We start from the raw sequence: 12,977 nt of genomic DNA on the forward strand, positions 1-12,977 counted from the left end.
TGAGAATTACACTAATGACTTTAAAGTCCATGTATGTAAATTTCTGTCCTAAGAACAACAACATACATATGAAATGGTTGAGAAATTTCTGCCAAGGTGGGAAGCTCTGCCCCAATTACTGAGTAATCTCATTCTATACCAGCCCTGGAATATGCACAATGGAACAGGCCCACCTTTGACAGAGAATAGGTAAATCTAACTATATACAACTAATGAAGAAGAAACAAAGTGCAATCAGATTAAGCTCTGTTTTCTAAAATAAGCTCTATTTTCTGTTTTCTAAAATAATCTCTGTTTTCTGTTTCACTGAAAATTTACACTTGAACATAATCTAGTTCAGGAGTAGTCCAAATTTTGCAGACTCCAAAAATCATGTGTCATGTGTTTCACACTGTTGTGAAACAGCTTGTTTTTTTTTTAATATAGAACAGAACAAAAAAAAAAATCAGAGTGCATCACATATAAAAACAACGAATATTATTTCATAACATTGTTTCAGATATGAGCAAATAAACAAAGCATATACTAAGTCACAATAAAAAATGTATTTCTTATTGTGGGTTACAATGAGGATTTAAAGGAGAGACTAGGTAGGCTAGGTGTCCAGTGGTTAGGACTCGGGCTCTCACTGCCATGGGTCTCGGTTCAATCCCTGGTCAGAGAACCAAGATCCTGCAAGCCACGTGGTGCGATCAAAAAAATAACATGGGCTTCCCTGGTGGCACAGTGGTTGAGAGTCCGCCTGCTGATGCAGGGGACACGGGTTCCTGCCCCGGTCTGGGAGGATCCCACATGCTGCAGAGTGGCTGGGCTCGTGAGCTATGGCGGCTGAGCCTGCGCGTCCAGAGCCTGTGCTCCACAGCGGGAGAGGCCACAGCAGTGAGAGGCCCGCGTACCGCAAAAAAAAAAAAAAAAAAAAAAAAAAAAAAAAAAAAAAAATAACATAACATAACATAACATAAATGAGAGGCTAAATTGACAAGATAGTTGAAGTAAACTGAGCAGAATTTGGTAACTGCTTAGATGAAAGGAGTTAGGGATATAAAGGTTACTGAAACACTTTCTAGCTTGAAAGGTTAAACAAGTTATTATAATAACAAACATCTTTTAATGAGCACCTACTCTGTAAATGCTTTACATACATTATCTGATTAACCCATATGTCATTTAACTCATGAAAACCTTATGAAGCAGATATTTAACATATGAGGAAACAAGCTTACAGAGGCTAAGTAACTTACAAATGTTACACAATTAGTTCATAAGGTCTTGAGCTGTAATATGAGGCCAGGTATGTGACTCCAAGCCTACAACTTTTGATACTACATTAAGAGAGCAAGTATATATTTAGTAATGGCTATGTGCTCAGAAATGAGTTAAGTGTTGTAAGGAATAGAGAAGATAAAACATGGTTTATACACTCAATGCTCTTACAATCCAGTTTGGGATATGTAACTATAGTGTATCTAAAATGTGTGCATACTTCATACATAACAGAGGTATATGAAAAGTTCAATTTCACCAATAAAGCAAAGAGATGGAAATAAACACATTATTACTACACTATAAATAAACTTCACAAGGACAGAGACTGTGTTCCATCCAGCTATATATTCATGGACTCAACACATTTGGTGCTTGATAAATAACACAACAAAGTAGCCTATAATTTGCTACTAAATCAAGTTGTAGAAACAATTGGTACAGTGGGAATTCAAATAACAGGAAATGGATGAAGGCTAGAGTATTTGGGGAGACTCGCAAGATGGGCTTTAAGAATTCTGAAGGATTTGAATAGGCAGAAAAGAAATGTAAAACATTACTTAAAAAGAATGAATCCAAGAAAAAAACGAATGGAATGAGGTATATGAATAAGAAAATATTCCTTATTGGGTAGAATGACTCTTACTGGACAGTATTAAGTTAGAAAAATAAGTTATGGCCAAATTATGAAGGGCCTTGAAAATCAGAGATAGGAAATCAAGATACTATGGTTTTTTGAATAAAGAAGTAAAATAATGAAAGAGTAGCCTCAACTCACAAAAGAAGAAATACAAATGGTCCATAATAAGAATAAAGTAGTGGAAAATCCAATGTTCTTAATGATAGGAACTAGCAGATGGATATTCCCTTGAATTAAACAATTAATGTCAATCCTAAAAAAATAAAGATACCCAGCCTCATTAGCATTTTTTTTTTTTTTTGGGCTGCACCATGCAGCATGTGGGATCTTAGTTCCCCAACCAGTGATCGAACCCGCGCCCTGTGCATTGGAAGCGCAGAGTCTTAACCACTGGACTGCCAGGGAAGTCCCCTAGTAATTTTTAAATGCACATTAAAAAATATTTTAAAATCTATGATACTGGGAAATTGGCAAAATTAATAGACTGAAAAAACCCAGATCAGCAAAGATAAACAGGTATATTGTTAATGGGAATCAGAATTACAACATTTCTGAAAATCAGTTTGGTCTTATATAGCAATCTGTAAAAGGTGCATACCCTTTGCTTCAGCAATCTCATTTCCAGGAAACTCCATTCTAATAGAATGCCACATGTAAGAAAGATGTATACATAAAGATTTTAAAAATATATCAGGATATAAGATATAAACATGTAAATACATTCCAGGAAGTACTATTTATTAAAAAAAACCATAATAATAACAAATAATAATGAAAATTCCCATCATTAGAGAAGTAGTTAGGTATATTATAGTACATATATATGATGAAATATATACAGGCAATAAAAGTAATGTTATAATATAGAAGTGTTTAGAGTAAAAATGTACATCATAACATCTTTAAATGCTAGAGGAAAGGAAGAAAGAGAGAAAAGAAAGAAAAGATGGAATTCCCTGGCAGTCCAGTGGTTAGGACTTGACATTTTCACTGCCAGGGCCCAGGTTCAATCCCTAATCAGGGAACTAAGATCCTGCAAGCTGCACAGCCCGGCCAAAAAAAAAAAATTTTTTTTAATTTAAAAAAAATAAAGAAAAGAAGGAAAGGGAAGGGAAGGAAATGAAAGGATAGGAGAGGAGGAAAGGGGAAAAAGGAAAGAAAAGAAAAAAGGATCAACCAAGCAAGTATGACAAAATGATGATCATTGTTGCTGGCTAGGTTTGGAGGGTGGGGTTCATTATACTATTTTCTCTACTTCTGAAAATATTTGAAAAGTTTCATAACAAATATTTTTTAAAAAAATAAAGAGAAGGGCTTCCCTGTTGGCACAGTGGTTGAGAGTCCGCCTGCCGATGCAGGGGACACGGGTTCGTGCCCAGGTCTGGGAAGATCCCACATGCCGCGGAGTGGCTGGGCCCGTGAGCCATGGCCGCTGAGCCTGTGTGTCCGGAGCCTGTGCTCAACAACGGGAGAGGCCACAACAGTGAGAGGCCCGCATACCGCAAAAAATAAATAAATAAATAAATAAAAATAAAGAGAAGAATCATGGTATAGATCCCTGTGTATTGAAAATCCTTTAGAAAACTATTTTATGTAGGCAAAAACAAGAAAGGGAGGTTGCTTGATAGAGTTCTCTCCTTATCTCCAAAGAGTCTTGTCTTAACAAGAGGGTCAGTTTCTTGAGGGCAGGGACCATTTTATTCCTCTTTTGTATTTTTCTCCCCATCATTTACCAAAGTTCTACATACAGAGTCAACCCTGAGTATATACTTGTTATTTGAAAAATACGTCTTGAATGGAAAGGATAGTGATAAACCATCTCTCTCACCTTGTATTCCCTTTCTGTCTCCTTTTGCTAGCTTCCGTGAAGAAAAAAACTTTTTGCCATATGTCATCAACTCCTGTATTTTGCCTTCTAAATCCATAGCAATCTCCCCAGAGGTCTGCAAGGTGAAACACTTTAACTATCAATGTGCTTGATGTTTTACCTTCCTTTATAGCAAAACTCTTCAAAGATGATGCCTGCCATAAAACACAGCAGGCACTCAGTATTTGTTGAATGAATGAATGCATAGCTCTGTGAAGATGAGAAAGGTGGGATACGTAGGCTAACTGATGTACTAGAGTCTTTTCTTAGTGATATTCAATTTGCACAATGCTACTTCACTGAAGTTTAATAAAAACAATAGGAACAGTTCTGATTTTTGTTAGTTATGTAATTCCCTATAAGTTATAATTTGCTTTTGCCTTAGCTATAAAATAGAGGAGTTGAATTAAAAATCATCCTAGATTACTCCACCTTAAGATTCTACTTTATCATTATCAGGTCTCTAACCATATAAGGATATGGTTATGTATTCAAGAATTCATTTATTCCATGTGTGGTAGGCTATTCTCAAAATTAACTTCTCTTTTTTTTTTAAAGGTTTTTTTAAACCTTTATAACCAGTGTTTCTTGCTTCACTTCTCAACTAGTTATACAAGTAACTCTCTACATAGACCAATGGAGTCAGACTCACCCTGACTTTTTAAATACCACCCTTAATATACTTAAATACTGAAGGTTAACAAGTACTTTACTTACTTTAATGTTAACAACTTATGACTTGTGACCTTGTTGCTAATTCCATTTTTTATCAATATTTTGCACAGGTAGCAAAATAGTGTCTATCTGTCTGAGAATCAGTAAGCAACATCTGTAAACCACAGCCCTAAACAGTAAAAACTACCATGCCAGGCACAGCACTTAATGTTTTGATATAGTAGTTCATTAAACACAAGTGGGTATTACCCCACTTTACAGTTAGGAAAACAAGGATTACAAAGGTTGAAGAAATTGACAAAGGGCACACAGCTGGTAAAATGACAATGGAATTCAAATCCTCATCTTCCAACATGTATGTCCCTAACCAGTGTAATACACTGCTTCCCTATCAGAGCTCTGGTCAATGAGAAGAAATGAAGACCTGCCATCACCATTTCACTCTCTATTCCATTATTCCACTGTATAAACAATCCATTTTATTCTAGTGTTACTTTGAAGATAGGAACCCGTTCTACCTTCTTATCCCCACTAGCACAAGGCCTGACATAGTTTAGGTGCACAATAAATGACTGCCTTCAGGTAAAACCAAGCTATACAGGACTATCACCTAAAATACTAATAGCCACAGAAAAAAATTTTTAAGTAATTTTTAAAAATATTTTTTCTCATTCTTACTGTTACGTGTCACTTTTCTGTCAATAATGCCTCTTCAAGCAGCACAGCTCTGAAGCCTCTTACCTGGTTTTACTAATATACGGTGCTCATTTGCTAGAGGCCCATCCAGTGATAATCAAGCTCATTAGAATTGTGTTGGGGCTAAGCTGGATCTGGGTGGGGCTAAGTTGTTCTCCTATAAGCAAAGGTTGAAGACTGGGCCTGTCAGACACCTAATGCAATGCAGCTGCTCAGAACTCTTGGCCTAACTTACTGTTTAAGTTCTCCACTGAACTGCAAGTAGCTAAAGTTGCTAAAAGGGTTATCTTCTGGATGAGTCAAGTATTACTATATCATACCTACTACAAACACATTGACAACTCAAGCATGCTTGCACATGTGTACAAAGACACACACACAAAGCATTTGATCCAAGTTTGGGCACTCAACCCAAGCTAGGCCAATTAGAGCTAGGCTAATTAACACCGGTGGAACAAGACTCCTCTCAGGTCACAAACTGGAGGGACAAACCGGCAGCATTCATGGTCCTGACTTCAATTTAACACAGGTTCATTGGTGACACAGATACCATGAGCAGTATCACTATAGATGATATAAATTTCCAACAGTGAAAAAAATTTAAGATTCCAAACAAAAAATATATTTTCATTGCTCAATTTACACAACAACATACCTAGAAAATGAAGTGTATTACTAATATCATGCAAAAATGCTCTGGTTTAAAAGTAAAATGAAATTAAATTCTAGACTCAGATATCTAAGTGTAAACAAGATTTTCATTTACATGAGTGGCTACGGGAGCACTGAATATTATTTTTGGGATATGGGCTAATTCTTATTTATGTGGGACAGTCTGAGCACTGTGAGACATGTAGCATTCCTGGACTCCATTCACTAAAAATCAATCATTGTGACAACCAAAAAAAAAAAAAGCCTCCACAAATTTCAAAAACACTCTCTGGAGATAGATACTATCTTCATTGAAAATCTCTGGCCTAGAGATTTCAGTTCAAAATATCAATATATTAGCCTATCCAAACAGCATAACTCACTTTTCTTCGATTCATCTCTATTAGAATCTGCTGTACTGACAACAAGCAAATCCAAATGAAAGTTGAATTAGGATAAATCTATAAAAGGATCCTAAAAATATTGTTATTACATGCTAAACCAAACATTTAAACATTTTATGTATAAAAAACAGAAATATCTTGAGTAACTTTTATTGGCTATATAGTATATGTCAAAATCCCTTTGGGGTATAAATTTTTATCCATTAAAAATGGGACTTTGGGACTTCCCTGGAGGTCCAGTTGTTAAGACTCCACACTTCCATTGCAGGGGGCACGGGTTCAATCCCTGGTTGGGGAACTAGGATCCCACATGCTGCACAGTGTGGCCAAAAAAAAAAGGCAGGGGGACTTTCTGTTCTATCCTAAAATGAAAGAATGCTATTATGTTAGGAACTCTGTTAATGTGATTTCCTGAATTAGTTCAACGGAGGAAAATGCCACATGATCATCTCCATTAATGCTTCCCAAATAATAAGGGCATTCTTCACAATATTCTTTATTTTTTTACATTTTATTTTGATTTTAGCCTTACATAAAAGTTGTAAAAATAGCAGAGAGTACCTATACATCCATCACCCTATTTCCCATAATGGTAACTTTTTACATAACTACAGCACAACTATCAAAACCAGGAAAATAATATTAGTACAATATTAATTAACTACAGACCTTATTAGAAATTCACCAGTCTTTCCTATTCCAGGATGCTATCTACAAACCCAGATTACATTTTGTTGTTAGTTTTACTAGTCTCCTCCAATCTGTGACAATTTCTTGGTCCGTGTGTGTGTGCTATGATCTGGACACATTTAATTTTTATTGGCATATAGTTGCTTTACAATGTTCTGTTAGTTTCTACTATACAGCAAAATGAACCAGCTATACATATACATATATTCCCTCTTTTTTTTGGATTTCCTTCCCATTTAGGTCACCACAGTGCATTAAGTAGAGTTCCCTGTGCTATACAATATGTTCTCATTAGTTATTTATTTTATACACAGTATCAATAGGGTATATGTCAAACCCAATCTCCCAGTTCCTCCCATCTTCCTCTTTTCCTCTTGGTATCCATACATTTGTTCTCTACCTCTGTGCCTCTATTTCTGCTTTGCAAACAGATTTCATCTACACCATTTTTCTCGATTCCACATATGTACGTTAATATACGATATTTGTTTTTCTGACTTCACCTCTGTATGACAGTCTCTAGGTCCATTCACATCTCTACAAATGACCCAATTTCATTCCTTTTTACAGCTGAGTAATATTCCATTGTATACACGTATCATATCTTCTTTACCCGTTCCTCTGTTGATGGACATTTAGGTTTGTTTCCATGTCCTGGCTATTGTAAATAGTGCTGCTGAGAACATAGGGGTGCATGTGTCTTTTTGAATTACGGTTTTCCCTGTGTATATGCCCAGTAGCAGGATTGCTGGGTCATATGTTAGTTTTATTTTTAGTTTTTTAAGGAAACTCCATACTGTTTTCCATTTACATGGCTGTATCAATTTACATTCCTACCAACAGTGCATGAGGGGTCCCTTTTCTCCACACGCTCTCCAGCATTTGTTTGTAGGTTTTTTGATGATGGCCATTCTGACCCGTATGAAGTGATACCTCATTGTAGCTTTGATTTGCATTTCCTCTACTAATTCATGATGTTGAGCATCTTTCCACATGCCATCTGTATGTTTTTTGGAGAAATTTCTATTTAGGTCTTCCACCCATTTTTTGATTAGGTCGTTTTTTTCTATATTGAGATTCATGAGCTGCTTGTATATTTTGGAGATTAATCCTTTGTAAGCTGCTTTGTTTGCAAATATTTTCTCCCATTCTGAGGGTTGTCTCTTTGTCTTGTTTATGGTTTCCTTTGTTGTGCAAAAGCTTTTAATTAGGTCCCATTTGTTTATTTTTGTTTTTATTTCCATTACTCTAGGAGGTGGGTCAAAAAAGATCTCACTTCAATTTATGTCAGAGTGTTCTGCCTATGTTTTCCTTTTTAAGAGTTTTATAGTGTCTGGCTTTACATTTAGGTCTTTAATCAATTTTGAGTTTATTTTTGTGTGTGGTGTTAGGGAATGTTCTAATTTCATTCCTTTACATGTCCAGTTTTCCCAGCACCACTTATTGAAGAGGCTGTCTTTTCTCCATTGTAGTATATATTTTTGCCTCCTTTGTCATAGATTAGGTGACCATAGGTACGTGGGTTTATATCTGGGCTTTATATCCTGCTCCACGGATCTATATTTCTGTTTTTGGGCCAGTAACATACTGTCTTGATCACTGTAGCTTTGTAGTATAGTCTGAAGTCAGGGAGCCTGATTCCTCCAGCTCCGTTTTTCTTTCTCAAGACTGCTTTGGCTATTCAGGGTCTTTTGTGTTTCCACACAAACTGTAAAATTTTTTGTTCTAGTTCTGTGAAAAATGCCATTGGTAATTTGATAGGGATTGCACTGAATCTGTAGATTGCTTTGGGTAGTATAATCATTTTCACAGTATTAATTCTTCCAATCCAAGAACTTGGTGTATCTCGCCATCTGTTTGTGTCATTTTGGTTTCTTTCATCAGTACCCTACAGTTTTCTGCATACAGGTCTTTTGCCTCCTTAGGTAGGATCTTGACACTTTTAAAGAATAGTAGCCAGTTATTTTGTACACTGCCCCAAAAGTAGGGATTGTCTAAAATTTTCTCATTAGAATAAGAGTACTAATTTTTGACAAGAATACAACAGAAATGATTTTGTACTCTTTTTAGTGTATCATATGAAGGGGTACATAATATCAATATGTCCTATTACAGGTTATGTTAACCTTGATCACTTGATTAAGATAAGTGTTTTTTGGGTTTCTCCATCGTAGTAACTATTTTTCCCTTACCAAATATCTTGAGGAAGATACTCTGAAACTGTCAATTCTACCTCAAACCTTTGGCCACTGATTTTAGTATCCGTTAGTGGAGCTTGTCTGCAACAACAATTAGTGTGATCGTACCTAATAGTGATCGTCAATTTCCCTCCACATTTTTAGAGAATTCTTCTCTAAAACTCTGAACATTTTTCATGTATGATGGCCAGTATTAAGTACATATCTGCATCTTTTTTCCAACATTTTTCTACCAGATATTTATCATTTTTTGTTCCCCAATTTTTAAAAGTTCTTTATATAGTAGAACTTTATATAGTAGGGATATTGGGCTTTTGTCTGTGACATATATTTCAAATACTTTTTCCCAGGTTGTGAGCTGATTTTTAACTTTGCTGATTGTGCTTTTTGCAATTACATACTTTTTAATTTTTAAAATTATTTTAATTTATTTTTATTGAGGTATAATTGCCATATAACATTAGTTTAAGGTGTGCAACATAATAGATAATTGTATACACTGTGAATTAAGTCACCACAATTAAGTCCAGTTAACATACATACATAACTACATAGTTAAAAATTTTATTTTCTTATGAGAACTTTAAGATTGCAAATTTTTTAGTGTATAGTCACATTTGTCAGTCTTTTCTTTTACTGACTCTGAACTCTGAGTCATAAAAAAAACCCTCTCTCTACGCCAAAGTTAAAGAGGTATTCTTCTAGTACTTGTATGATTCCATTTTTAACACATAGATCCCTGATCTATTTGGGGTTTATTTTTCTGAATGGTGTAAAATACAGATCTAAAGATCTTTTTCCAAGTATCTGCTGAGTCATCCCATCACCATTTTTTAAAAAGTCCATCTTTACCGCCACTGATTTGACATGCAACCTTTGTCATATATAATTCTGCACTTTCTATTCCATTCCACAAGTCCACTATCTATTCATGGGTCAATATCACACTATTTTTTTAAATTTATGTATTTTTATTGAAATCAATTCATAGTTGATTTAAAATATTGTACTACTTTCAGATAGGTGAACAGTTAGTTAGGTATACAGCATAGTGATTCAGTACTTTTGCAGACTATACTCCATTATAGTTATTATAAGGTAATAGATAAAATTTCCTGCATTATACAGTATATCCTTGCTTTTTTTTTTTTTTTTTTTGCGGTACACAGGCCTCTCACAGTTGTGGCCTCTCCCATTGCGGAGCACAGGCTCTGGACGTGCAGGCTCAGCGGCCATGGCTCACAGGCTCAGCCGCTCCACGGCACGTGGGATCTTCCCGGACCGGGGCACGAACCCACATCCCCTGCATCTGCAGGCGGACTCTCAACCACTGCGCTGCCAGGGAAGCCCGCTTATCTATTTTATATACAGTAGTTTGTATCTGTTAATCCCATACCCCTAATTTATCTCTCCCCTCTTCCCTTGCCCCTTTGGTAACCACAAGTTTGCTTTCTATATCTGTGACTCTGTTTCTGTTTTGCATATTTGTATCATTTAGATTCCATATGTGATGCCATACTGTGCACGTCTTTCTCTGTCTGATTTATTTCATTAAGCATAATGATCTCTAGGTCCATCCATGTTGCTGCAAATGGCAATATTTCATTCTTTTTTATGGCTAATATTCCATTGTGTGTGTGTTTGTGTGTGTGTGTACACATACACCCCACATCTTAATCCAATCATCTGTTGATGGGTACCTGGGTGGCTTCCATGTCTTGGCTATTACAAATAGCACTGCTATGAACACTGGGGTGCATGTAACCTTTCGAATTAAGAGTTTTCGTCTTTTCCGGATACATAACCAGGAGTGGGATTGCTGGATAGTATAGTAACTCTATTTTCAGTTTTTTAAGGAACCTCCATACTGTTCTCCATAGTGGCTGCACTAACTTGCATTCCCAACAACAGTGTACATGAGTACCCTTTTCTCCACATCCTCTCCAACAGGAGAGTTATTTGTGAACTTTTTGATGATAGCCATTCTGATAGGTGTGAGGTGGTACATCAGTGTAATTTTGATTTGCATTTCTCTAATAATTAGCAATGTTGAACACCTTTTCATATGCCTTTTAGCCATCTCTATGCCTTCTTTGGAGAAATATCTATTCAGGTCTTCTGCTCATTTTTTGACTGGGTTGTTTCTTTTTCTGATATTGAGTTTTATGAACTGTTCCTACATTTTGGATATTAACAAATCCTTGTTCATCCCTGTCGGCTGCATCATTTGTAAATATTTTCTCCCAGATTGCTTTCATTTTCTTGATAGTTTCCTTTGCTGTGCAAAAGCTTTTAAGTTTAATTAGGCCCCATTTGTTTATTTTTGCTTTCATTTCTTCTGCCTTGGGAGACTCATCCAAGAAAATATTGTTACGATTTATGACAAAGTGTCCTGAATATATTCTCTTCTAGGAGTTTTATGGTTTCAGGTCTTACATTTATGTTTTTAAATTACTTTGAACTTATTTTTGTATGTGTGTGAGGGAATGTTCTAATCTTATTGTTTTACACATAGCTATATAGTTTCCCCAGACACCACTTGTTGAAGACAGTGTCGGATTGCTTTGGCAATTCGGGGTCTTTTTTGGTTCCATGTAAATTTTAGGATTATTTGTACTAGTTCTGTGAAAAATGTCACGGGTATTTTGAATAGGGATTGCAGTAAATCGGTAGATTGCTTTGGGTAGTATGGCCATTTTCAAAATATTAATTCTTCCAATCCAAGCAAGCATGGGATATCATTCCACTTCTTCAAATCATCTTCAATTTCCTTCATCAATGGTTTATAGTTCTCAGAGTATATGCCTTTAATCTCCTTGGTTAAGTTTATTCCTAGGTATTTACATTTTTTGATGTAATTTTAAATGAGATTGGTTTTTAAATTCTCTGATATTTCATTATTAGTGTATAGAAATTCAACAGAAATAGAAATACATTAATCTTGTATTCTGCAACCTTGCTGAATTCATTTCTTAGTTCTAACAGTTCTGGGGTGGAGACATTATGGTTCTCTATACAGAGTATCATGTCATCTGCAAACAGTGACAACTTTACCTCTTCCCTTTAAATTTGGATATCTTTTCTTTTTCTTGTCTTACTGCTGTGGCTAGGACTTCCAACTAGGTTAAATAGAAGCAGTTAGAATGGGCATCCTTATCTTGTTCCTGAATTTAGTGGGTAACCTTGCAGCTTTTCACCATGGAGTACTATGCTGACTGAGGGTTTGCTGTAAATGGCCTTTGTTATGTTCCCTCTATACCCACTTTGATAAGAGTTTTTACTATGAACAGATGTTGAATTTTTTCAAATGTTTTTTCTGCATCTACTGAGATGATACTGTGATTTTTATCTTTCCTTTCTTTAATGTGGTGTATCACACTGATTTGCATATGCCGAACCATCCTTGTGACATGGAAATGAATCCAATTTGATCATGGTGTATGATCCTTTTTACATATCGTTGTATTCGATTTGCTAATATTTTGTTGAGGATTTTTGCATTTGTATTCATGAAAGATATTGGTCTCTAATTTTCTATTCTTGTAGTGTCTTTGTTTGCTATTGGTATTAGGCCTCATAGAATCAATCTGAGAGTGTTCCCTCCTCTTCAATTGATTTATTTTTTTATCTCTGTGGTATCAGTTGTTCTTTCTCCTCTTTCACTTCTTATTTTGTTTATTCGGATCCTATTGGTTTCTTCTTTGTGAGCCTGGATGAAGATTTATCAATTTTGTTTATCTTTTCAAAAAAACAGCTCTTGGTTTTAATAATCTTTTCTTTTGGTTTTTTTAATCTTTTTTTTTTTTCTCTATGATCTTTACTATTTCTTTCCTTCTCCTGACTTTAGGCTTTGTTTGCTCTTCTTTTTCTATTTCTTTTAGGTGTTAGGTTAC

At 35.5% G+C, this 12,977-nt stretch overlaps 1 protein-coding gene across 3 annotated transcripts in view; it reads right to left on the bottom strand.

Moving 5' to 3' along the window:
• Nucleotides 1–12,977, bottom strand: part of CUL5 (cullin 5) — a 97,311-nt gene that overhangs the window by 32,224 nt on the left and 52,110 nt on the right. For 2 of the 3 annotated variants that reach the window (XM_032642128.1, XM_032642130.1), the window contains 2 exons: nt 3,732–3,846; nt 2,502–2,539 (listed from right to left, as the gene is read on the bottom strand). The exons of the other annotated variant lie outside the window; for it this stretch is intronic. In XM_032642128.1, the coding sequence (XP_032498019.1) occupies nt 2,502–2,539; nt 3,732–3,846 (153 nt within the window). The remainder of the gene's footprint in view (nt 1–2,501; nt 2,540–3,731; nt 3,847–12,977) is intronic. 3 annotated transcript variants of the gene reach the window in all.

The sequence above is a fragment of the Phocoena sinus genome, chromosome 8 (genome assembly GCF_008692025.1).
Source record: "Phocoena sinus isolate mPhoSin1 chromosome 8, mPhoSin1.pri, whole genome shotgun sequence".
NCBI classification, from domain to species: domain Eukaryota; kingdom Metazoa; phylum Chordata; class Mammalia; order Artiodactyla; family Phocoenidae; genus Phocoena; species Phocoena sinus.